The 26857-nt window shown below is 39.1% G+C and overlaps 1 protein-coding gene across 5 annotated transcripts in view; it reads left to right on the top strand.

The window, feature by feature from the left end:
- The window catches only part of diaph2 (diaphanous-related formin 2), a 326327-nt gene that overhangs the window by 101547 nt on the left and 197923 nt on the right, over positions 1 to 26857 (top strand). For 4 of the 5 annotated variants that reach the window (XM_026357343.1, XM_026357342.1, XM_026357345.1 and 1 more), the window contains 10 exons: positions 2062 to 2170; positions 4791 to 4901; positions 6099 to 6211; positions 9305 to 9421; positions 12904 to 13022; positions 14508 to 14572; positions 15341 to 15445; positions 18844 to 18906; positions 21660 to 22013; positions 25971 to 26085. In XM_026357343.1, the coding sequence (XP_026213128.1) occupies positions 2062 to 2170; positions 4791 to 4901; positions 6099 to 6211; positions 9305 to 9421; positions 12904 to 13022; positions 14508 to 14572; positions 15341 to 15445; positions 18844 to 18906; positions 21660 to 22013; positions 25971 to 26085 (1271 nt within the window). The remainder of the gene's footprint in view (positions 1 to 2061; positions 2171 to 4790; positions 4902 to 6098; positions 6212 to 9304; positions 9422 to 12903; positions 13023 to 14507; positions 14573 to 15340; positions 15446 to 18843; positions 18907 to 21659; positions 22014 to 25970; positions 26086 to 26857) is intronic. The other variant, XM_026357344.1, reaches the window with a different exon arrangement.

Raw genomic sequence — 26857 nt, 5'->3', positions numbered from 1 at the left:
GCTGACGTATAGAGGCAGACCATCGTTCACACACACATTCACACTGATGGGCAATTTAGAGTGATCAATTAACTTAAATGCATGTCTTTGGACTGTGGGAGGAGGCCAGAGTACCTGGAGAAAACCCACAGAGGCACAAGAAGAACAGGTCCACTCCACACAGAAAGGCACTTGGCCGGTGGATTAGAACCCAGATTGAATTCAGTTTTTTTTAGCACCACAGTCGTAGTCAGTGGGTGCTATTAAATAATTTACCCTTTAAATGAATTTTACTATAATTTTACAATATCTGTATCATCAGGCAGCAAATAAACAGCTGAACTAGATATTACAACACAAGTAGATTTGATTAAAAATACCCCTTGGAGGTATTTTCTAAGTGCTTACATTTACATTTACATTTAGTTATTTTGCTTAATGCACTACAGGGTCTTTTAATTAACATGTTCAATTAACAGCATAAATCTGTGCTGTTACATCTGTAGATGTTTATGTCAAAGTCATCATTATTGTCATTAATTACAGCTGTGCTTTGCCTAATATGATGTGCCATAATGTGAAAAGGGCCTTGGTAGAAAGCTATGCTTACACTAGAAGTGTATTTGAGGTCGGGTTCTCAAAGTGAATTTACAAAGTGACCAGTTTTTGCATAGCTGAAAATTCTATGAAAAGACAGAAGTAGTATAGTATATAGAAGTATATATCAAATGTCAGAGAAGATTTTCAGTCATCCAGGTGACGTTAGATAGATAGTATACACCTCTCTCAGTCTTTATGTCCATTCTAAAGTTCTCAAGAATAGGTTGAAGTAAAGGTGGAGATCTCCGCCATGATCCTAGCCCTGCATGAAAATATACATATACTGTGGAAGTGACAGCCAAAGAAGCTGAGGCGTCACTTTCTTGCTCAGAAAAGTCTCTGCCAACCAGTGTTTTGACGCTGGCTCATGTTCAACACCCACTTCAGCTGACAACATCAAAAGGGAACACGACAAGTTAAGCAGATCTATCTTGCCTGTTTTGAAGCGTCGTCTGAACTGGCTTTAAATCTACTCAGTATGCAGCTCCCCATGCTTGTCTGTAACTTTGTAACCCCTATCACAGAGCATGGCCGTTCCATTTATTCCTGTGTCAGACTTACATCACACATATAATCCCATTGGTCAGACACATGATCTCCCTCGCTCACACAACCGCTAATATTGTGTCACACTGAGATTGTTATTTCTGGGGATGTCAGAAAAGAAAGTAATAAAGAAAATATGTATCTGGGTGGCATGTGTCATTGTACATGTGTGCACATGTGTGGCATCCTATTTCTGATTTTGGCCTAGTGTCAAATGCCTGAACAGTGAGTTGTTTATCAGTGAAGAGGACATTAGGATGGCTGAATACAAAATAGTTCAGTTTCTCAATTGATGAAGATGGCAAATGTGACCTTTCAGTGACACAGAGATCACCAAAATTATTATGTATTCATATTCTAAATCACTGTTTATGTAACTACTCATATAATATGAATTTAATTTGATTGCCGTCCTTTGTGTGTGCCTCCATGTGTGCAACAACTGTTTTTTATTCCCAATTCAGCGGCTGAAATCGTCCTGTGCTCTGTTTAGCCGAGCTGCCTTGAGCTCTTACAAGTGCTCTAATTTGCTTACCTTTTCAATAGGTGTGTACGCACATTAGTCTGACAGTCCCTGCAATAATTTGTTTCTCTTCTCACCAAGCCAAATATACTCAACACAATTGGTTTGACAACTGAACACATTTGCAGTAAAACCCTGTTTTGTCCAGCATCACCTTAGTAACAAGCACGATGAAGTCAAAATTGGATACTGCAGCAATAATTGACCAGATAGCATACAAAGAGATGGAAAGCAGTAACATTTGTCAGGGTGACCAAAGACTGGCTGAGTAAATGTCCGCACCAACACACAAGGGAAGATAAGATACATGGTGTTTGAGCTGAAAATTGTGAGTAAATGTCCTGTCAGTGAGGTGATAAAAGTGTTTGTTGACTTTTGTGTTTGCCTGCTCCCTGTTCTCTGTTTTCTTTCAGCCTGGATAAGATTTTAGCTGCCATGACAATTGCTGCTGAGAGGAACAATAAAGAGAGATTTGCTCCAATTGTGGAAGGACTGGAAAATCATGAAGCCCAGCAGCTCCAGGTTAGGAGTCGTGCACCAACAAACAGTTAACACTACCGTTCGACACCGATCAAACATGCACTGCTGTACTATTATAGAACTATTTCTTGTTAAGGTTAAGTGGCAGTAACCACTATGTTATTCTAAAATACTGATCTGAATTATCCTAAATGTCTTGAATAGTCATACACAAATTTATAATAGCTACAGTGGACGGAAACCTGGCACAGTCCAGCATCAGTCATGCAGATTCTATGCTGTCATGAAGACCGTGTTTGATGCCAGACGAGACTGAAATTGACAGTCGAGTCATTCTAGGGACCATTGTGTCTCATCTGTCTCCATACATGTGTTTTTCTCTGCCTCTCTGTGTCTTCTTGTCCACTTGTCAACCCCACAACATCTCTAGCAGAAAATGTGATGTGATGGAGGGGCTATTGGAATGCACCAGAGCTCAGTTGTCAGTGCTTTAATCAAAAACACCTGCTTCCTAGAGCACCTGCACTGAACTACCCTATTCTTTTCGTGAACACCAGAAAAAATTATAATAAAAAAGCTCCTTCTCTGAGCTTTTAGTATTCTTTCATTCTTCCTTATATTTTCTCCACCTCTCACTGCCTTGCTCTTTTTTTTTTCTAACATCTTACAAATACTTCCTCTTGCTATTTTCCATGCTGCTGTCAAGTTGCGTCTCAAAGGACTTGGTGTGAAAGGGCAACTAAAGCACCATACCTCTCTTCATTTTCACAAGTATTCTTCAGCAGCAGGAGAAAAAGCTATACAATGGCAATAAAAACACCACTTAAAACATGTTTTTTCTTAAACCAAAAGTACGGAATTACTTAAGGAATTGCTTTTTTAACTGCAGGGATTGGGAAGTCATGAATGAAAAGACATGAAGGAAACTGATGAGGCGGGTGGTGAAAGAGAAAGATATTCTTTTATTAGGAGGCTGTTGTTTTTCCTTTAAATTTTGCCATTAATGAAATGAAGCCCTGCTAATTGTGAAGTAAATTAAAATGCTTTGCTGATGCAGGGGGCTCAAGGAAATTAATAGACTTTTTTTTTTTTTATCCAAAACCTGTGATGGGTCGGAGAGCTAGACTTTGTTAATGTGATTAAAATGTGTTTTGCTGTAGTTCAGGCTATGCTCCTCTGCTGAGCACAAGACTTTAAAACCGTCCCTGCAGTAGTACCACATTTAATTACGATGTTTAGAGCCCCAGTACGGCACCACTGCTGCTGCAAACCTAACAGTGATAATACGTCCAACAGCTTCCCACTCCAGAATACATGACTGAGGTATGTTTGAGGTGCTTGATAAGTATCAATCCGTGTATAGGAAAAGAGAGAGAATTTTTCATGAGCTCCATGATTTTCTTCAGCCATGTAGGTTCTGTGAAGATTGGGTCGAGTTTCTTTTATGTATCCGGCCTCTGGTGTGTACAGTAACGTGTCAGGTTTCAGTGCACAGATCTTGCTTAGACGCCCTCAAGCCTTTTTTTGAACACGGAGAAATCTGCCATGTTTTTGGTGCCTGACACTGATGGCGCATATTTGGTGTATCACTGACAAGCTTGTGCTTGAGAGAATGTACCACATCTCTCTAGCATAACAACACGCATTTTTCTCCCACAAAAAAAAATATCACAGAACTGTATTTCTACAACTCTAAATGTAGATATGGGTTAGAAAGTGGTGAGTTATAAAATAGATAGATGTCTGTTCCCTCCTGCAGATGTATCTGCAGTGGTGCTTCAGCTATTAAGTTTTACAATTAAACAAAAATGTGTTTGGTACGAAACCACACAGATATTTTGTGGCTTGTATTAATAAAACATACAAGACAACAGAACAGGGTCAAGGTTTCAGAAAGGTAACGATTCACATTGTCCATGGGAATCCCTCAGCCTGCTATTGATTGTCTGTCCAAGGAAACGGTCTTATCCATGGCTTGCTCCCCTGAAACACCTTACTGCTCATTATAAATCATCAACCATTTCCTCTTAACCCCACTCCTCTACCCAGCACACATTTTTGTATGGCAGTCTTCGTGAGGACACTCATTGACATAATGCATTCCCTAGCCCCCTACTGTCACATGTTAATCTACTCTGTATTGGTTTTTAATTTATCACACGTACTGCTTTACCCTAACCCTAACCATCACAACTAACTGCCTCACCCTGAACTTTACCCTAACCCTAACCAAAACCTAATACTAACCCAACCCTAACACCTAGTCCCTAACCCTGAAATTGCTCCTCACTTTGTAAAAATGTCCTCACTCCAAAGGTTAAAAAATCCTTCAGGTCCTCATAGTTATAGCCAACACACACACACACACACACTTTTTCTTACCAATAAATCCATTAATAATGCACATTTAGTCAATAGACACACCAGACCTGTATCAGCAGGCACAATACAATTGCTCTTCCTCTCTTTACCTTTCTCCCTCATCACTGCTGTCTCTCGTCTACTTTTTCCTTCCTTTGGAAAGGAAATTGTAAGAGCAAATAATCACTCCAAAAACATTAATATTGTGGAGAACAAACACAGCATTTACTACTGAATTTCATAATCCTATAGTGGTGCAGTATAGGAGGGTGTCTCATTTGTCTTCTTGTCACCACCACAGGTTGCTTGTATGCAGCTGATCAATGCCCTGGTCACCTCCCCTGATGACCTGGACTTCCGGATACATCTGCGCAATGAGTTCTTAAGATGTGGCCTCAAGAAGATCCTCCCCGTGAGTTATCAAGCTTTAATAGAGAGCACATGGCTGTATTACTCACATGCACTGGAAAAAGTTTTAGTCCTGAACTACATGTGGTCCAAAGGAATCAAACAGATATCCTCTAAATAGGAATTTAGAAATGCATTAGTAGCATAAATAACAATAGTTTAGGTTTATTGTTATTATTGTTTAATCAGGAGCAGTAATAGTGGTAACATCATACTGTAAGTAGTTGTGGTCGTAGCTTTTGTCAAGTGTGTTAGTGCTAACACCTCATCACACAGGTCATCCTGGCATCATTATCAATGCGCTTGCACATCTTCACATGAGGCAAAGGCAAACGAGCTCCAACTCATCACTCAAGCTCTCATTTGTAGTGAGTGGGGTGAATGTGTCACAGAGCCAGTTGTTAATAAGTCATCCCATCTGCTCCTGTTGATTATTACTGTCATTAGTTTAATTATCTGCAATTCTGCCCCCTGATATGAACGAGTCTCAGTGTACAGTCATTTATGAATGCCACGTTCACTGCTTTTAATGCCGCCATTCAAGCTGACACGCTTGCATCTAATTATGAGTTATGCTCAGGAATCAGTGTAGTTGCTGGCAAAGAAAACAGAACTCCACTAAAAGAGAAAGTACAATTTGTTTTGTTCTTGTAGTCCTTGACTCATGTATTTGGCCCTCCTCCACTTCTCCCGCTCTACTATTTTGTGGTATTGTACACCTCCCTCCGAACCAGTGTTGCTTAAGACAAATGGCGTAGACAAAAAATGGTGCAGGGTGATTGATACCTGCAGAAATTGGGTTACATTAGGCCCTGTCTCTGTCGGTAAACTCTACTGCCAGTGATTCATAGGGAAGCGGTAAGGAGCATCCCCGTAGCCTCTTGTGGCTGGAACAGGTGTGCAGTAATATGTACTGTCTGGAATATGTAGTGAGGGTTCAGGGCATTTCAGTTCCCAGGTCTCTGTACAGCTGGAGCAGGGAAACTAATATTCTGCTACTACATATTTCAGAATAGGCCTGGTTAACTGTAACATTACAGTAAAGCTCTGGCAAGATTAGTGGTAAATTGTTATGAGGTTCAGTATATCAAAATTATTCCTTGCAGGTGCGGTTCCTGTTTATTACATTCTGCAATACAAAATGACCTTTTATATAATTTCACATTTTGAAATATCTTCTGCGTTGTCTAACTCACTGTAGGAGCTAAAAGAGACAGAGGAGCTAGACATCCAGCTGAAGGTGTTCAATGAGAACAAGGAGGAGGACTCCATCGAACTCTCCCATCGCCTGGATGACATTCGTGCTGAGATGGAATATCCTTTCGTCTTCCCCCTGTGTGAATATACAGTTGTATGGGCCTGCATAACCAGCAGTGGGACATGAGTGTATATTGCGGGTTTGGTGAAGCTTTACAGGCTAAAATCCCTCATGGCTTGGTTCATTAGAGAAGGATTTGAGGAGCCAAAGCATTATATCCAACTCTATCTCTGACCAGGTATAGCAGGTAAATAACCCTGTCATCTTAACCTGCCACCTCTTCACTGTTCTTTTTATTTTCTCTTCCCCTCTACTCCATCTGCCATCTGTACCCCTTCACTTTTTGCTCTTTGTCTGTTGGGTTAAGTAGGACTGTTGTAAGACTCAAGAGGAACATATCAAACCGAAACATACCGTACTTTCCTGTTGGAAACATTTATTATACACAGTAGACAAACATTTTTTATGAGGTGTTACATTACGTGGTCTCATCAGTTAAAGTAATAGCACTCCTTGTCTCTCAGTTCCATTTTGGTATTTTCCAGTTCTCTACCAATCTCCATTTAACTCCAAAAGTGCAGAGCAGAAGTTAATTAGGTGAGCAGTAATTCAGTCCCAAGTTGGAAACTTCTTCAAGCATCCCCAAGAAGATTCCTTTAATAATTCACAAATCTTCTCTAGGGCTATGTATGAATAGCTGACACTGTGCGCAGACAAACCAGACATTGACATTGTTATGCAGATGTTCATTCCCACAACCTTTTTCTTGCACCAAATCCCACGGTTCTCGTACAGGCACAAAGTGCTGCAGTGAGTGACAGTTTCTGTTGACACATGTAGGTGAGGGGAGGGGGTTGTGTATGTGTATGTTGACAGAGAGAAGAGGGGAAGAAAATAAGTGCACCTGGATTAATGATGTGCTTGAGCAGGTTTACAAATGAGAAGGCCCAATGTTTGTTTCCAAGGACAATGTGGTATTGATCTGCGAGCTCTGAGCATGATTCGAAAGCCTTGGATACCCTTTGTCCCCATGCCTGTATAGCGCACACACACACATATACACCCATCCATGAGATCGCACAGGTAGCATGTCTACGACCTGAATGTTGCATATGTGTCTTGCTTCTGCGAGTTCTTTCATGAATATTAACCTGGAGAGGCTTGTCTCCTCTGTGTCCGGCCCAACTCCAGGTGCCGAGGAGGTGACTCCAGGCCACTAATAAATATTAATGAGGTGTGGAATGGTGATTGATTGACCCCACCACTGACTGGCCTACATCACACTTGACTGCCACTCATGTTTATTCATTATTTGGATAGATAGTGTAAAGAGAGAGAGAGAAAGTGAGCACAGAGGGAGAGGGGGTGTCATCGAATGGATTGGCATTCTACATTAGGTTTATGTCTGCAGCTTAGTGATAGATGAAGCTAGTTGGATACTTTCCCAGTCTGAGCTCCTTCTCATGTCCTCTCAAATGCTGCTGTGGTGAGGCTATAATTGAATCTCGCAGGATTCGTAATTCTCCCAGGTTTCATACTCAGCTAATACAAGGGAGGGAAATGATACTTTAGAGCAGCCTGTATTCCCAGCCCTCACTCTCTAAAAAATTGATATGGGATAGGAGTTTAATTACAGACATTGTTGAAATTAATAGGAAAAGTGTCAAACATTATTTAAAAGAATTGATCTACTCCAGTTGCAGCAGCTGCGGATTGTTTTGTGTATGATAGCATGATAATGGAGAACGCAGTAAAGTCATGTTTCTCTATTGTGAAAATAAATGATCTTCCTCATTGCTATACTCACAGAATCACTATTCATTAGCTGTTAACCTGACTACTGAATTATATTAAGATCCTCAGAAATGTATTGGACCACTCCTAATCTTCAGTTGTCAGGTGTTTTGGATCAATGACATTAAAACATTCAGTTTCAGCAGAGATATCCCTGTTGCTCTGGAGCTCTATCTAGCCCTAACCTGGCTTTAATGTTGTCTGGATGTTCAAGCTCCGTCACCCAGAAAACAAAAATGTGCACTTAAGTGTTCTTTGCTGTAGAAAAAGCCACATATGCTGCAAATGTCACTTCATCACAGTCAGTATGTTGCACTTAAGATAATACTAAAGATACACATTACCAAGGCCTGTACTTTTTATGATGACAGTCAGGTTGGCATCTCAAGCTTCTTTCTTTCTTTCTGTATGTGTGCACATATGTGAGAGGCTTTTCTAAACAAGATAAGTCTCCTTTGGGGAATTCACCTCTCTCAGACAAGCATATTAAGTTGGCTGAATGTATTTGCTGAGTTCTTTTAGAACAATATTAGAATATTAGACTTTTTTGAAACACAAATCTTAATCTTGTGTTTAATCTTAAAATGATTCAGTTTACATGCTAATCACTGACTATGTTGTTCACTGATTTAATTAAAATCAAATTAATTTTCTACAGCTTTGAAAAAAAAGCACCTCTATTAAATACTTTGTAAATCAAATACAAGGAGTAAATGTAGTATAGGATATTTAAACAGAGAAATAAAAAGTAAGAGTCAGGTATACCATCTGTTTTTGGATGTCAGAGCCATCACTGCTTCCTCCTGGGGAAAGAAAACATAAGACATATAATCAATACCTTTTGCAAATTTAATAACACAAGTTTTAGCTCCTGAGTACATGTCAGTTTCAATCTGCGAATTGAACCCCAGCTATATATTTGCCCTGCTAATGATTGACTCCCCATCATTCCTGCCTTAAACATTGAAACCACTGAGTTTTTCATATAATTAGTTTCCTCTAGCTTGAAAGGTTTGGAGTGACAGGTAAACAAGAAGGAACACTCTTTATTGGCAGTCACCCTTCTCAAGGTTGCTGTTTACACTGTTTCAGCGCCCACAAGAGAGATTTGATAAGAGGAATCACATCTCTGTTTGCTTTTGTACACTGATAACTGTCAGAAAATCTGAGATGAGGAGAAGTGGAAAAAAATGTCATAAAGAAAATGAAAGAAAGAAAGAAGAATTTAAATGTATACAAGAGCTGAATGCACCTAAATATTAAATTCCTCAAGATGTTCACATTACCTGTTAATACAATTAACGTAGCAGCACTGTGACGCTGTAGAGTTTTATTCCTTAACCTTTTTTGTGTACTGACATGAATGAAGTTTACCATCTCCTTTCCAATATGGTGAAAGACACTGCCTCGGAAACCTACTTCCTGTCTATTCTTCAACACCTATTGCTCATCAGGAACGACTATTACATCAGGTAAGTTCCACGGGTTTTTACATCTCACAAATCTTTTCCTTGATGGATGATCTCATGGTGCTTGACCATATGTCAATGTGCTTTGATAGTGTTAGGTTTTGGATGATAGATATGAAACACCTCACATATCACGCTGAACTTTATTGTTCATTACTTATAGGCAGTTGTTAGTGTGTCTGTGAGTTTGTTTGTTTGCTTGGTCAGATGATTGACTTTCACCCAGAACTTTTCATAACTGTGTCTGTAAAACAGTCATTCACTGTCTCATTATTTCAACTTGAACTTAACTTTGGTAAAACTATTCACTAACAACCTGCACATCAGGCTCATAATCACTACTGTCTCATACACTGAACAGCCAACAGGAGATAGTTTAAATTTGTATAAACATTAGATAACCATTAAATCAATGACAGTACTGACAAATCATTTTACAAACATCTTGGAAAAGTTGCACTAAGAAAATAAGAAAAATACTTTTGTACAGAGGTAGTTTTAAGGGCAGTTGTCTCACTTTACTAAAATATACAAAGATTGCCATTTATGCAGATAAAAAAGTTTTTTCTCTAATCTGCATTGTTTTTAAAAGTCGCAGGACTATTACTTTGTAATTTTGAGTTATTAAGTAAGTGTTGGGTTAGCACTCTTCTTTGCCTTTGAAGAGCAAATATGTCAGTCACTGGGCAGGGAGGCCACCACTCGTTCAATGGAGTGACACTGATGAATTCACTGCTGTGTCAGACCTTTTTGCAGAAATACGATTTTTTAAAAAAAGTTGGAAGACGTAGGGTGGATGAGAGGAGGAAGATGAATTTATCATAGACAAGTTGCTGTTCTCTTGGAGTTATGAATAATGTATTCTTCGTCTATTCGGAGGATGTGAGTAATAGAACTCACATTAACCAGCTTGTACAGCCACGTACACCTCAGCTCCAGTGTCCATCTACCCCCTGGAAAGCCAGCAGTAAGAAGGGATAAAAAAAAGCGAGAGTCTTTTTAAAGATATGCTTTTGAAATATATTTTCCTCCAGTCTCCTTCAAACCCACACGTCTACATGTAAACGTTAACACCAGAATTGCTTTCTGACTTTCACTGCGGTGTAGTTAGGATGTTAGAAGATGCAGTATTCCAGTCCATGCAGCTATTTTCAAGAAGTATCTCTAAAACTTTTTTGTTTGCCTTTATATTTGGCATCATGTCATGTTATGGTTATGGTTGGTATTTCCACAGCATGGCACAAAATCACATTGGAAGGTCTGGATGTGTGGCACAAATACGTGGTTCTAGCAAAACTCATTCAGAAGCGGCACTTTTAGGTTAAGTAGTATTATATAAAGCTTTGACTCAGTGATCAAAGCACGACATGTGTGCTCACCATATTCTACCTGAACTAACCTGATTTACAGAGAGTAGATATATTTATCATTACATTTATTTGAAATGATAGCCCACTTGGTACAGTACCTTCATTCTTGTCTCAAATAATAATACAATGCATTTTATTAACAGTTTTCTAAAAACGAGACAGTTTAGAGTGGGCAGGCTGTTCAACTGCTGTCTACTGTCATTCCTCCTAACACAGCATTAGTTGTTGCTCTCCCCTCCAGGGCTTGGTTTATTTTTGATAATTAATCTCTCACTGCAAGTCTAATGAATGAGAGCACATCAAACCCACCCAGTAAATATAGAGCAGATCTGCTCTTTTGGAGCCTGGTGATATGGGGATTACACTGGTTATGTGGAGCAGAGCTGGATCAAGTGGCTGGGGCTGTGCTGAACTGCAAGCTATCATTGGAAGAAATGAAGGCGCCAAAGTAATAGAAGAGGTGGGGAATGATGCAGGGGACATATGCTGGCTTCTGGAGCCCAGCCCTGCCTACCATGGAGGGGCCTGACAGTTCTGGGTCACTCTCTCCCTTTGTAGTTATCTCCACCCAGCCCCTATCTGCTTGGTAGTGGTGGAGGTTGGAGGACGAAGGAAAAAGAGGGCGGCTTATTGAGATAATAATGTGGTGCACATTGGTGACAGTTGTAAGCTGAGTGCCACAGTGCTTAAGCCAACCAGGGTGATGTGTGAGCTTTCACTAGCTTGTTCCAACCGTGAGTGGGCGATTCCGCCAGCTCAAGATAATGTATGGCATTTCATGCTTTCAAAACAGTGCACCTAAATGCTGATTTATTCTTATTTGCTTTGGCTCAGAATTGAGTGTTCTTTCATATTTCTGTTTCATATTATGATACGGCCTGTCCACCCACAAGGTACAGACAGAACATAGCCTTTGAATTTATGGTTAACAGTTAGTTAAAGCCTTAGCGATGAACTTAATTCCATTTAATCACAAGTTGCTGTTTGTCACATGCTTTACTTTTTACTCATATATGTTTTTTTTACTCAAATTTAACTCAACTGGCAACAGATGTTTTGTTCCCAGCTCTGCCTGCTTAGGTTATTTGTTTCATTTTAGAATGAAAATACACCACAGAATTGCATATTGTTCACTGTTTCAGAATTTCTTTAAATTAAACGAACACAATCTAACACTGGGTATGTGCTGGACATAATATATTGGTTGTACTGTACTTGTGGGACTCATAGATTACTATAATGTGCCCAATAAAACTGTTATTTAAAAACAGAGATGAATGATGATTGAATCAGATGCTACGAGTGCTGATTGCTCAGCCGTTCATGCAAGTTGCAGCCACTGGCTGGTCATACCCTCTAGATTTAGTTGTTGCTGTCTTCCCAGCGCACAGGATTGTTATTTTAATATCTTATTAGGTCATTATTCATGTGCATCATCATGGGTCAGTTTAACTCATCTACTCAGTCTGTAGAGGAATAAAAAAAAGTTGTTTCTGTTATGAATACAAACTTCTGGTCAATGCCATGCATGAAAACAATTATCTCTCAGTTTGGTACAGCTTAAACTGGCATTGTATTTGCTAAATGTCACTTGCAATTAAAGTTGATAATGTTACTGAGAAAAGGTCATATACCAACCTGTGTGTTGGAATGGGTCTCGCCAGTTGATTCACACACCCTACTCAACAACACCAAGCCCCCCTAACTGGCTGACATGTTTTCCTGGTCATTGTGCTTTCAATTACACACATTACACTGATTAGATTTACATTTCAGTTTTTATGGTTGCTCTAATTGGCAAAGATGATTGCAAATTAGGCAAGAGGGCAAGCGTAGCCTTGGCTACCGTCTATCACCTTGAAATGTACAATGACTAACACACACTTGGGTTCTGTGTGCCCATTAATCTGTTAATTTCATGATAGGGTGAAGCAAGTGATCAAATTTAATAGGGTGTCTATTTTCTCCTACAGCACCCTTTTTGCCATGGCATTTTGTGACCTCTAGCTTGGATGAGGGAATAATTTGTGGTTAATTAGCCTTGTAGAGTTTGTGTCACTCATATCTTTTTGTGGCTTGTCTAATTGTTCTGCTTTATGTTTCCTGACCCCTCAGGCCTCAGTACTACAAGGTGATAGAAGAATGTGTGTCTCAGGTGGTCCTGCATCGCAATGGGATGGACCCTGATTTTCGATATAGTCAAAGATTGGATGTGGACTTTACCCTTCTGATTGGTACGCTACTTCTAACTTATTCATTGACAACATGTCTAATGAGTGATAAAGTAAAATGTTAATATAAATCATCTTCACAACTTGTTAGTCTCCTAACGTGATGAAATCATCCACCAGATATTTTTTTGTTGTTTTTGAACTATGTGCTGCAGGAGGTTTATCACCTATGTTGCTAAAAATGTTTTCATACCTCGCAGTCATTCTCATTATCCTAGCAGATCCCCCTGAGATTCTTCTGGCAAACACCTGCGGTGGCTTGACATATAAGAGGGTTATCTAATTATTGACGAATAATACATTATTTCTGGTAAAACAAATTCATTTAATTCAGAATAAATTTAAATGTCATTTTTTTCTCACTTGCAGCTGTGTTCCAGAAATCATAGAGAACACATCTATTTGCACTGCATTACTAATGAAATTTTTTTTTTCAAACGGAGAAAAGAAATAAATAACACCACTTTGTCTCTCTCAGTTGTGTCACTAACAGTTCTGTGACTTGCCAACAAAGGGTCATTAAAAGTTTCTTAACCCATCCACAGAGAACTGATTGAGTATTAAATAAGTTATTTCACTCACTTCACTACGATTTAATCAGTTGATAAAAAAAAAACTCCCAGGGATGTGTTTCTTTTTTTTTTGATTCACACAAGAAACGTGAAATTAGATCTGACAACCACTTGGGTTTTTGAAAGTTCCCTTTTCCACTTTTTATAAAATATATGTTTATTCATTTTTTCATTTAAATTAGAGTGTTGTTTCCCAATAACACATGTGTTGTGTGATGTGTGATATGACAATTTACACTTGTACTTGCAGTCTATAAAAATACAAAACTCAAAACCCACATTAAGTTTAGGAAACAAGTAAAATGTTCCGAAACCGCAGAGAGGCTGATTTGGTCCTATACTTTAGGCTTTTTTTTTTCATGTTCAACACAAACAGCCTGAAGCATCAAATAACAGCTCACATTTTTTAGGTGATGATTCCTGTTATATAATGACACCTCTGTCGGTGAGAAGAAGTGAAATAGAAAATGAGCGCGATGGAATAGCACATCAGCAAAAGCCAAAGTTTGACTCATTTCACTGTATATGAAACAGTTATTGAACAAATCATGAAAACACTTTTTCTCTCTTTGTGTTTTCCGGAGACTTTTGCTTTAAACATGCATACATTTTTTTAAATCTTTATGCTAGACCTGCATGTAGACATACATCAAGTCCATAAAATACATTGTTTCATCTGGAAATGGACTGTTCTTTTAAACGATAAGTGATCATACCCTACATGATGAATGATTACATTAAGTTATAAACATCTCATAGACCTAACAGATTTTTTCAAGATTGAAATTGATTCCAATCATAAAACTCAAAAACAAGGCGCAGGTCTAATTGTAAATCTCACACGAGGAGCTACTGGCACGTTGCACCTAGAGATGCCTTTGAAGTATCTTGCCTCTGTTGCTGTCGTGTCTTGCAGATCAGTGTGTGGATAAAGCCAAAGTTGAGGAGAGTGAGCAGAAGGCTGCAGAGTACTCCAAGAAGGTGAGACATTAATCACTCCAACAGCCCCCTTGGTTGGCCAACTCCCATCAGGAATGTTTTTTTTCTTCCTCAGAGCTCCCAGACAAGCTATTGATTTTCCATGCCCTGATCAATACCTGGCTGTGACGCTACATGATCCGTATCAGCATTACAACAATCAATGCCGGAGTTGTGATGTACACTTATTTGTGCACAGTACCCAAGCACAGTTAACTTATGTGTATCTTAAGCTAACCCTTTAAAGGACTTCTCACTTTATCTCACAGTTTCTTTATGTTTAATTGAATTGTTTGATTGATTTTAAAGTGTTTTTATTGATTTTAGAGAAATTAAATTGCAAAATAATCTACATATTGTTTATATGGTAATCTGTATTTAGGATCTTACCCTCTACCACACCAGGGGGTTGTTGGCATGTTTTTATTTTTGTTTTTTCCAAGAGTCCTGTCCCACCAGCCCACCATGCACCCTGCTGGGCTGGTGAAATCATTGTAGCGACATGCCTCGGTTTCTGCAAAGGTTAGATCCATCAACATACATGAAAGCTAGGCCTAAAACAAAGACAAAGCACAACACGGCTCAAGGGCCATAAGAACTATGAATAGAAATTGGCCAGTGAGTGTAAGAGTGTGTTTTAGTGTCTGTGATGTGTCCTGTAGTCATTCTCTGAGAAACCCTACTGCTCACCAACTTGTGTGTACTGTATGTGTTTACATCAGTGTACATATTTGTGTGTGCATAGACATACTTGTGTCTCACTTCTTGCAGTTCGATGAGGAGTTCAGTGCACGGCAGGAGGCCCAAGCTGAGTCCCAGAAGAAGGACGAGAAAATGCAAGAGTTAGAGCAGAAGATCCAGACGCTGGAGTCACAGGTAAATCCGTAGGGAGAAATCCCAACACTGTTACATTCCCATATGTTTTTCAGAAAAGGCATGAATAAGAAGAAGCTCTTTTAATCAGTTTGATAGCTGTTTTTCAGTGAGAAACTGACTGGAATGAAAATGTTTGTCTTGAGATCATAGCTGTGAAAAGCAATGGCGCCTCTTGGAAAACGGCTGATTTGGTCAGAAGGGTATCTTTCCACTCCACTTACAAATGTGCTGCTGCTGTAAGTGGAAGTTATCATCCATGCAAGAACATCTGATTTAATAAAGGGTCAATCTCCTTAAGTTTTAGCTCTTTATATGGGCGAATTGCTCTATTGAAGCTTTTTCCTATGTAATTCTATCATCACAGAGATGGATTGCATTTCTTTTCTTGGCCTCCACATCATTTCTTCCCAAGCAAAACCTTCCATTTTGAGCACAGAAAATGACTGCTATTTCCCCCTTAACCCAATTTCAAACACTTTAGTACTGCCGTGGGACAAAAGGGCAGTTTGCTTCCCTGCTTAGGGAATTTAATATAAACCAGCATTGATAGATGGTATGGCTGCATATACATCAGAAGATGCTTTTTCTCTGAAACCTTCATGTCTGGGTTATTGTTGGCACTCCCCTTCTGATAAACCACAGCTGCATATGCGATCCAAACATCACTGGGAGTTTTTTCAGTTGTAAATTATTAAATGAATTTCACATTCAGCCATCAACAAATGCTGTTGAGTTTTAGTTTAAGTTCAGTCTTGGCCAATGCAGTGCTTTTTTTAATTTGTGTGTAGGTCCCACTCCCACACTTCATATGCCTGACTGCTGTGTCACCACTTGTTACATACAGTTTTACTCAAACTGGTTCATCACTCCCTCTTCCTGATTACTGCACACCCGTCTAAGTGAAACCATCAGAAAAGTTGCTCCTCACCTGCACTGCCTGCACGCCCTTTTCTCACCTGCCCTCTCCCTCTTCCACCTCCTGTCAGATATGAATACATCAGGTTGTGTTACCTCTGCCTGCCCTTTCCCCCTCTACTGCTTTTTATGTTGTGCTTCCTTCCCTATCACACACCTTCCCCTGACCCTTTCCTGGCAGGCCTCTGTCTTTTTGAATGCTGGCTGACTGTGCTGCAGTAACAGATAGTGCAGAGCGGAGAAGCCCCGAAGAGTCAACCTCTTTCTTCCTCTGTGTTTCTGGATGCTCCATCAAAGATCTGTTACTGTTGGAAAGCCACACATCAACAGGCATTAAACTCAGCAGGGAAATATTTAATTTGTTTGACAGAGTCTAGCATTAACATGACCATAGGACTTTAGAATATCCCCTATTCAATCTTGACATAACATAAATACTGTATATATACAGTAGTATATACTTCAAAATAATAATTATTTTTCTTTGAATGTGAATTCATTTAAGTGCAGTTAAATGTCACTGCATCCCACAAATCATTGACTTTTAATTAGTGATGATCTGGGGGTTTGAATGTGTGGGTTTTAAAATATGTAATAATTTAGAGATATACCCTGTTTCTTTTTTTTTAGGCAGGTTACCATGAAGCATTCGATTCCTGCCTCAAGCAATGAATGAACGAATGCCATCAGACATGATCCTGCTAGTTCAGGAAGACTAGGTTGAAAGAGTGTGTTCGACAGCACTAAGGCCATTAGCTGTGAGAGCACAGAAACTTTAAATCCATGTGAGGACACGCATTCATTTTGTCCATCAAAGCTGCTGTTCTATCACTGCCGTTTTGGTGAATATGAATGAAGAGTCCTAACCCTAACCTTTCATCTCCTAGACTGAATTCCTGTCAGATATTAAGCGCACGTATGCCTGAGTCTCTTCTCTTCGCCCTGTTTGTGAACCAACACATTTAATGAGTGTCTTTCTCTGGGAACTTTGGCTTTGTAACAAGCAGCATGTTTGATGTGTCTGTTTGATTATCCCCCAATTGAGTTGAGTGGAGGTTCTCCCAGTAAACATCAACAAAAGACATCGAATTCACAACAAGTGGAAATCATCACCCACTTCCTCAAACCTTTGCCTGCATCCATCCGAGTCAAAAAAAGAGGAAGATATTCATTGAATTGGCTCAGGATGTGATGAATAATGTAGCTCTGCAGTGGAGCACTCTGTGCCACCCTATTAATACATTTTAACAACCTAGCAATCTTGTAGCTGACCCAACTTGGACCCAAGAGGAGCTCGAGGTGTAGTAGATCACTGCCTCTCTCTCTTTTACTGCCAGGCTGCCTACGCCCTGACTGATTACAGAATTTCGCTCTATGTGTAATGACAGCAGGACTCATAATGTAGCTACTAATGTACTGTGTGACTTGCTACAATAAGACTGAATGTACGTATAGATGTGTGCAAAAAAAAACACAATGTTAAATTGACTCATTCAAATAACTTACACATACTGTATAACCTTGCATTAAGAGTTTTCAAAAGAATGATGAGTACCAGAGCTCTTAGAGAGCAAGGCAAAATCTCCCTGGTTTGTTCTTTAAAGCCAAGGTATCTCAAAGCCTCTATATTTTAATCCCCGAGGATGAAAGATAAAATAAAACTTTGCTTTAAAAAATGCACTTTACGACTATTTCCAAAAGTTCTGGTAAAATGAAAGCCCTTTTTAAGTCATCCCAATAAATGTTTTCATCTCCCTTTCCATTATCCTCATTAAATATTTAGTTCTCTACAGTCCATCGTAAGACGTGTTCTGCAGGAATGAATCCATACATATATTGAGTTTCAGTGGACGTGGAACACGCTCGCATCAACTTTCTTTTGGCAAAGTTGCACAGAATGAAATATCAAAGCGAAATGAGTGCATTTCTAAAACAAAGACTGCACAGTGAAATCAGTGCCCATCACACAGCTAAGAGTGTTAAGTTGAAATGTATTTTGTGATGCCAAAAAAACACAACAAAATAAATAATTAAATAAATAAATAAAAGAAGAAATGGAAGAGGGGTTTTGAAGGTGCACCAACTGTCAGTGATGCTGCGCCTTGTTTCTTTCATGCAGCAGTCAGTGCTCTACACTGATGTTCTTTTGAAGATGGATTACATCTTGTTTTAGGTGTAAAAGTACAGTACACTCTGCCTTTTGCACATCAAATAGCTCATTCAGACAAAATGGGATTATACCACTGTTCTATCATTGTCATTAACTGTGTAAGGGACATGCTCTTTCCCCTGTTCAGCTCTTTCCTTCCCTTTTTGTTTGGCATGGGTACTGTACATGTTCTAGTGTACTAGTGTTCTTCTGTCTTCTTCTGTCTAACCAACCCCCATTTGTGCCTCTCTGTTGCACTCTGTTGTGATGTGTGTCCCCATGTTGTGTGTCTGTGGTGTGTGTGTGTGTGTGTGTGTGTGTTGGATCTGCACAGTTAACTGTAGAAAAAGACAAGCTCAAAGAGGCTCAGAGACTCATCAGGGAATCTGACACCAAGGTGGGTGTTCTTTTTACATGCATGGCCCTTGACATAATCTCAACATCCAATCACCTGCAAATCCAAGTTATATATTTAATAAATTAGACTATGGTACTTCAAATCTCTTGTTAGAGAACACTTTCAAACTTGTTATGCAACTGATCTTTTGTCCTCTCTGTTCTCTCTGCATGTGTGTCCCACTTTATATTATGCAATGCAATCTAGAGCTAGATTTTAAATTTCAAAGCTGATCTTATGTCTCTCGACTGATTTCAATGATTCTGGTTGAGATATTTAAAAAAACAATCTCAAGCAGGAATATTTACTATTTATATTTATACCATACTTGATGGAATGCTTTGTCTTTTGAAATTACTAACACATCCTGTGTGTTTAATGTAATTTTCATAAGTAAACACTTTGTGATTGAATTTGTCTATCAGAGATGAGATTGGGGCATAGATTTAATCACATAATATCCAGAGTTAATTAGCTGGCACATTGACCTCCCCATTGAGTACAGGACTATGAATCCAAATTGGATGGGTTAGAGCTTATATTAGGCTCGTCTTCTATTCTAAAAATGTTATTTAACCTTTATTATACCATTGAGATTAAGAATCTTTGACAGCAGCATATAGGTGAAACAAATAATACACATAGTCTATCACAACCTCTTGTTAGTAAAAAATACAATTTAGAATAAAGACAGCAACAGTGCTCCAGATGGGCACTGCAGATGGGCCGTCCAGAAGCACCTAGGAAACCTTTACAACCTGCTGAGAAACACAAAATTAAAACATGCTGGGTAATATCCATATCAGACATAAACACAGGAGGGGGACTTTAGTATACCATTAAGTAAAAATCACAGTAATTGTATACTTAATGCAGTATTTGGGTTTTTTCCATACAGTTTTAGATTAAGGTTTATGTATTCAGTCTCACATTGTCATGTTTTGAATACCTACACCACATACTCTACCTGCTTGCAGGCTCAAAATCAGACATTTGGATATTTTGTATAAATAAAGTTTGCTGTTTTCCATTAGTCCTTTGTTATTTAAGGTAAAATACATGACTGTTAGTCACTTCACCACATATGTATTATGGTTTTTTAGATGTTTGTTTTCATATCTGAGAAAGAAGATGCCAGTGGCAGCAATATTGGGATCCCAAGGGCTCTGCAGATATTATTGGGTGGAGTAGAGAGAGACAGAGAGAGAGGGAGAGAGACTTGGAGGGCCCTCAGTATGGAAACAACTGAGCTCTCATTTAGCAGCTAATTTGCTTTCATTCTCTTGTATTAATCTTGAATGAGAAAACGGGCCATGGAGGGCTCCAGATTGACAGACTTGTAATCACTGGTTGTGGATTTTTACTGAAGGGCTCAGGGTGATTTGGGGAAGGAGCTCCTTGCAGAACACCTTTTTAATTTTGTCCCTAATAAACAATCTGCCAATGCCATTATGTAATGAAACACCACGTAATGCCTTTAAATATAAAGCCAATCACATTTGGCCCACACAATCAAATGACTAGGGAAATTGACATTGTTGGGAATTGGTTTTGGAAATGAGAAGTGCAAGTGGAAATGCTTTTGGTACGAGTCAGCACCTAATCAGCTCTGGAGACCATGCCCTGTCTTAGCTTGGGTGTTTGTAATAGTTGTATTTGTGTTTTTTGTTTTTTTTTCCTCCAAAACATTTTGCTATTTGCATTATTACTGACTATCTTCAACTACCTGTGTACTTGTGATAGTGCAGACTTGTCAAATGATTGAACGACTTTGTCTTATCAGTCTTGGGTCTAATTAGAACCCTGGCTCATGTTTAATAGCCTGCCATTGTGAGGACCCATAGTGAAGGCCTGATGCCAAAGCAACATTCTTATCTTTTGTAAATTAAAGCGGTAGTCACTAACAGGTTTGCTTCGTATTTACATTCATACACGTGGGGATTAATGAACATAATACGCTGACCTTTTGGATGACTCTCTGCTCTTTTTACATGGAAACATTTGTATTCTCATATCAGATGAACAGACTGTATGTACACATCATGTGTGTCCTGTGGGCAGTGGATGAGAATTATGAGTTTCAACCTGCATTTAGTGAGGCAGGCAAGAAGACACTGTAATATAATCATAACTCATAACAATAATAATAAAAATATATATGGCATGATTGGGATATCAAATGAAGTAACTGTAATGATGAGCTGCACTTTCAGTCATACAGTATATACTGTACACAACCATAATGTCAGTTCACATTACTAGAACATACGTATCCTTCCACTGCCTTCAGAGAGTGATTACATTATCAGTCTTATCAGAAGAATTCCTTGTTCTTTTATTTTTGTTCCTGAAGTTCAGTTGGTTAGAAGTTCTCCATGGTTAGATCACTTAACATACACTATACATGTAAACATTTGGGTAAACTACAGCAGCTATTGGAACTATTTTCCTTTTATGTTTGATGGATTACTTGGCAAAGATATTCACAAAATGGATACAGTGGACACCATAACCTCTTCATGCTGTCTGAACGTAGAAGGAACACTTAACATAACCTTGTAATCCTTGACCTCAAATATGGCAGTGAACTAACAGACTATTATTGACACACACACACACACACACACCTCAGTCACAGGGCTGGTGGAGGCTCAACCATGTCTTGTAGTTTTTCCCTAATTGTGACGTCAGGCTGAGGTTTGGATCAAACCAGCTTTGTGTGGACCGTCTTTAATTCTACCCTGTCTTTGCAGATTGCAGCGGGTCCGACTGCACCTGGAGCACCACCTCCACCTCCTCTACCAGGGGGTGCACCGCCTCCTCCTCCACCCCCTCCACCCCCACCTCCTCCTGGTGGCTGTCCTCCTCCTCCTCCTCCTATCCCTGGCCATGCTGGTATTCCACCACCACCACCTCCTCCCGGTGGAGGGCCTCCCCCTCCTCCACCCCCTCCTGGCTGTGGACCTCCACCTCCTCCACCTTTCTTTGGGGGCCCAGGTGGGCCTCCACCCCCTCCTTCATTGCCTGTTGTCAAGCTGCCTTATGGACTCGAGCCCAAGAAGACCTACAAGCCTGAAACCATGATGAAGAGGCTCAATTGGACAAAGGTATGGAAATCAATCACAGTCGTGCTCATAGCAAAAAAAAATATAGTTTACTTAAACTTTATTCGAAAGTAACAAACTTTCAAACAACTTAAAAAATATATATTTATTTATGAACGAAGTAGAAAGAATTAAATTCGAAAAAAATGTTTGCACTGAAGCAACAACTGCTACAAAATGGGGGTATCCAGCTTTACTCAGCAGTCAGGGATGCACATTTAATAAAAAAAAAAAAAAATTAACTTTAACACATATACATAGATAAATAAATAACGTATTAAAAGTTAAGTCTAACTACCAAACCAAACACAAATCCTTAAAAGCAGCTTTGAGTTAAATCAAGAACTCCCCTCCTGCACACACACTGTTGGCCTCTTCCACTTCCTGTTGGCTGTGTATAAGAAGCCCTCTCAACAGGTGCCCCATCTTTTGGCCAGAAGGATGACTCAGCAATACGTGAGAATAAAAGAGAGGTAAAATTAATTAATTTAAGCTAATATTAAGGCAGAACGTTAACCAAAATGCGTGAACTCAAATTAGATAAAGTGCTACAGTAAAAAGCATGCTGTATAAAATCAACAGGCTGTGTGGTCATTGCTTGATCATTGTTAACAGTACTAGCAAAAAATACTAAAAAACATACTAACAATGAGGCACATTTTATGTATTATGCAGTATTTTTTTACAGTGACACATGAAAATGCTTGGCCCTGGCTTCAGAGGATTCTTGAAGTAACCCTACACAAGACAACAAAGCAGCAGTGGAGATCCAAACCAAAAGCAGCTCTTTTTCAATGCACTCTTAATCTAGTCAAACAACTGTACAGCCACAAACCACACTGTTCCACTCTGAGCACCAATTTCAGAGGATTCGACAGTAAACAATTTTCTCTGCTCGAATGTCCTTGGATTTGCACATTCTTAGCACAATTGAATGAGGACTGAGTTGTGTAACGATCCATTGCATTTGAATAAAATTTCAATGGCACATTCTCTTGCATGCCAACCCTATTTTACCATAGATAATTTTTTCCATTGCCTCGGGAGTTCTTAGCATTAATTTGATGGGTCTTTGCCTATGCTTGTGTGACCTTGCGCTTTAGTCTTCAATTACTGACAACCAACACATCAGGCTAGTTCTATTGACATGTCAGTGGCGCACAATATATGTAATGGTTTTAGTGGAGTCATGTCACGTATTAAAAATGAATTTAAAATCCGACTAGTCTGTGAGAGCAAATTCAGTTCTCGTTTTCTGTCATTGTCCAAAAACCTTTTTTTTTTTTTTTTTTTTTTTTTTTTTAAAACATTTCTTTCAATATAAGATAATCATATTATCTTAAGATAAGATTACTCAAAGATAAGTTAGAGAAAAATGTGTAAATGCAAATTTCTCTTAAGCATTGCGTTGTCCTGAGCAGTAATGTGCAGGTGCATTAACCTTTCCTCCACAGGAACCGTAGTTTGGTGATGCAAATAAAATTCAGAACCACCTGAGGAAAAACAATCTGCTTCGATTAAGTGGAGCAAGAGTCGTCTGTCTTCACTGTGAAGCAGATGGAAGTATAGGAGTGCCAGGGGCATGTATGATTTGTTTGTATGAAAGAGCAAGAGGGGAAAAAAATCCAACCTATTTTTATTACATCTCCTCTGTTCACTTACAATACGTGTCTGCCAGAAATCACACAATGTATGAAGTTAATACTATATCAGACTTTGACATGAAAGTACATGAGTAGCTTTTAGTGCGTTTGCTTACACACCTTTAAACATTGTAGGTCTTGTATACTTCTATATGTCAGCAACACAATAGGGTGATGGAAAAAAGCTTATATTTAAGCTGAGCATTAACTAAAGAGCTAAATATGTAGCTAATACCTTACAGAGATGCCATGTTCAGGCCCATGAGTCATACACTGGACTTATGTTAAGTAATATACAGATCAATTCATCTAATTCAGTTTTTAAACTAAGAACAGATTACAGTGTGCTGGTAACACCTACAATCTACAACAAAAAAAAAATGATTGTGTTGTATAAAATGTTTTCCACAATAAATGATACCTGAGCCTGGTACAGGACTGATTTACTGGTTTACTAATTATTCATGATTAGTCAACAATGCGTCAATATTCCTAACAAGCCCACTGTGACAGTCAGGGAATTACAACAAGGCTTCAGTCCTGTTCCTGTTATTCTAGTAAATCCTTCAGCCTCAACAATCTCATTCATCATGTTGAAAACCAGGTTGGTCTCTTTGAAACTGTTCTTAATTTGTTCATTCACTATGGAGCTCGCATATTAGAAACTTCTGACATATGTTGTGGTATAACACAGATTGTCTTATTCCCCTTCTTTTCTCACTGTCAATGCTTTTGTTTTAGGCGATTTTATTATCTACTATAAACTAATGTAGCTATGTAAATATATTAAATTATAGTCAAATAAACAGTAATATGTGTGTATACAATAAAACATCTTTATTTTTATTTGTACATTTTGTGGTAAGAAATATAACTATAGTAGGCACTCAGAAAAGTTAAGCTGATTGGTGACTAAGTGACTTCGCTGCTATAGAATTCAGGACCAGATTTAAGAGGATGATGAGCTGTGACGAGCTGACAGACTATTTTGTGTCATTATCTGAATTCACAAAGTAGTTAATAGTTAAATTGCAGTTTACTAAGGTGGTTTCAGGTGGTTTGCTGTATTACCATCCCATCCACTAAACTTTTAAAGATATTCAAAATTAGTTTAGAATTTAGTCGAAGTTATACTTTTTGGGAAAGTTCTGTTTCTGAATAAAACAGAACTTTGGGACCTTATTGGTTTTTAAGTAGAGGACACACTTTATTTACATGTCCATCTTAGGCTTAATTGAGTTAAACCTGTACCCATCCACTATAACTGATATTTGGTAACATCTCAAGTAATACAGTGCTAAACATGACATTATTGGATTTTGGGCTACATTTGATCCTTTTACAGTCATGTTCACAAGATGGACTATCACAAACATCACACTGACTACTTCCTTAGGTAATTTAAGACCAAACACGCAGTACAGAGCCACATGATCTACACTCAACACCTGCCCATGTTGAAAATTTCATAATTTTCCCATCATCACATACATTTTTGCTAGAAATGCTATAGGACTTGTCACAGTTACTATACAGCATTGACAGTGATTGCCCAGCACAACTTGGACTCTGTTCGTGCTCCACACACCTCTGTCTGTATGTAATTACTGTGGTTTGGAGAAGGTTAACAGCAGTGGTACAATAGGCCTGCTGCCACTCCAGGCCCTTGATAAAAAGGCACACTAAAAGCACATAACACACAGCAGATGCACTGCAGTGTCACGCACATTATTAGCAATAACTGCAACATGTCAGATGAGTTTGTTTATGTCTGAATCTCTCCGGACACTCCTACTCTCTTTTGTTTACTGAGCAGTACAAAGTGAATGAAAGAGGAGGGTTCAAAAGCATCCCTGTGGCCTGCTATCATTTCACTGTGTAGGTGCTCGGCCTCTTCTAACAGACATTCAGACAAATCTAGGTAGGAGGAGTGTATAAACAGGATTACTGAGGTTTTTGTGCTGCAAACTAAAATTCACATATATCTTTCATCCCAGGAGAGGCCAACTAGACGCTTCTCTGTGCCCGGCTCAGTCGAGATCCATCTACACATCATCATTTGGTGTGGTCATATTCATGGGATTTGTCATTGCGTGAAAGAGTTTATTTAACCCTGCAGGCTTGTGTGGTCTTTTTTTTTTTTTTGTTTGTTTGTCCTTTTTGCCACTTAGACACTAAGGAGGCACAAGGATGTGTGTGTGTGTCCACACAGAAAAACGCTCACGTACTTCATCTCAACTGAGAAGTTTTTGAGTGGCAGGTTGGTGGAATGGCGGTCTCTGATTGTGGTGATAATGGAATCCTTGTGTCATTGCAGATAGTGCCTCAGGAAATGGCAGAGAATTGCTTCTGGATCAAAGTCAAAGAAGAGAAGTTTGAGAATCCTGACCTATTTGCTCAGCTCTCCCTCAGCTTCTCCTCGCAGAGCAAAGGTAAGGAGGCGTCATCTCTCTTCAACTTTTCCTTAATTAATCTTCCCACACGCTTCATTTATCCTCTCGAGCAAAGGATGCCAAGCCACTTTCATCTTGTGACACTTAAAGAAACAATTTTTCTCACTGAAATGTTAATTATCTTAAAACCAAGCATGTTTTCCACTACATTTGAGCTGTATTTGTGTGTGCTCTCAATTCAAATCTCTGTGCCAATTAGGGATACCGTGGCCTTTGTTGCAGTGTGTTTGTGTCTTTGACAAAGCTGGAAATGCAGTGTGGATACTCATTGTATTTCTCCTTTGTACCCAATGAGTAGTTTCAGATCAGTGTTTTTGTGTGCCCATGTGGGTGTGTACAAACTTGAACCTGTACACACTAGATATGTGTGAACTGAGAGCAGTTATGCTTGGTTTGCTTCTTGCCTTTTCCAGTCCAGTAGACCAATCCTCCATCAGGGAAGACAGGAGGCTTTTGTGAAAGAAGCTCTGGGAGTTTTCTTGTCCCGGCCAGTTTGTTTCTCAGATACACAACCAGGCTACCTAACTTGCTGATGAATAACTCAAGCAGTACAGAGCGAGTTTGTTTTCTGTATGGTAGAGGGTTTGTGAAGGCACTTGATGTAATCCTCCCGTGACAATTTGAGTGTTTTCCACGTCCTTGACTGTGTCTGTGTGTATATACATGCATGCGTGTCTAGTACCCCTTCTAATTCTAGGAGCAGTGGGAGGGGAGAAGTCTGAGCCCTGTCAGCTGCAAAACAGTCAAATCT

The sequence above is a fragment of the Anabas testudineus genome, chromosome 10 (genome assembly GCF_900324465.2).
Source record: "Anabas testudineus chromosome 10, fAnaTes1.2, whole genome shotgun sequence".
NCBI classification, from domain to species: domain Eukaryota; kingdom Metazoa; phylum Chordata; class Actinopteri; order Anabantiformes; family Anabantidae; genus Anabas; species Anabas testudineus.
Note: the sequence above shows the minus strand (reverse complement) of the source record. Positions and strands in the feature narration are given on the sequence as shown.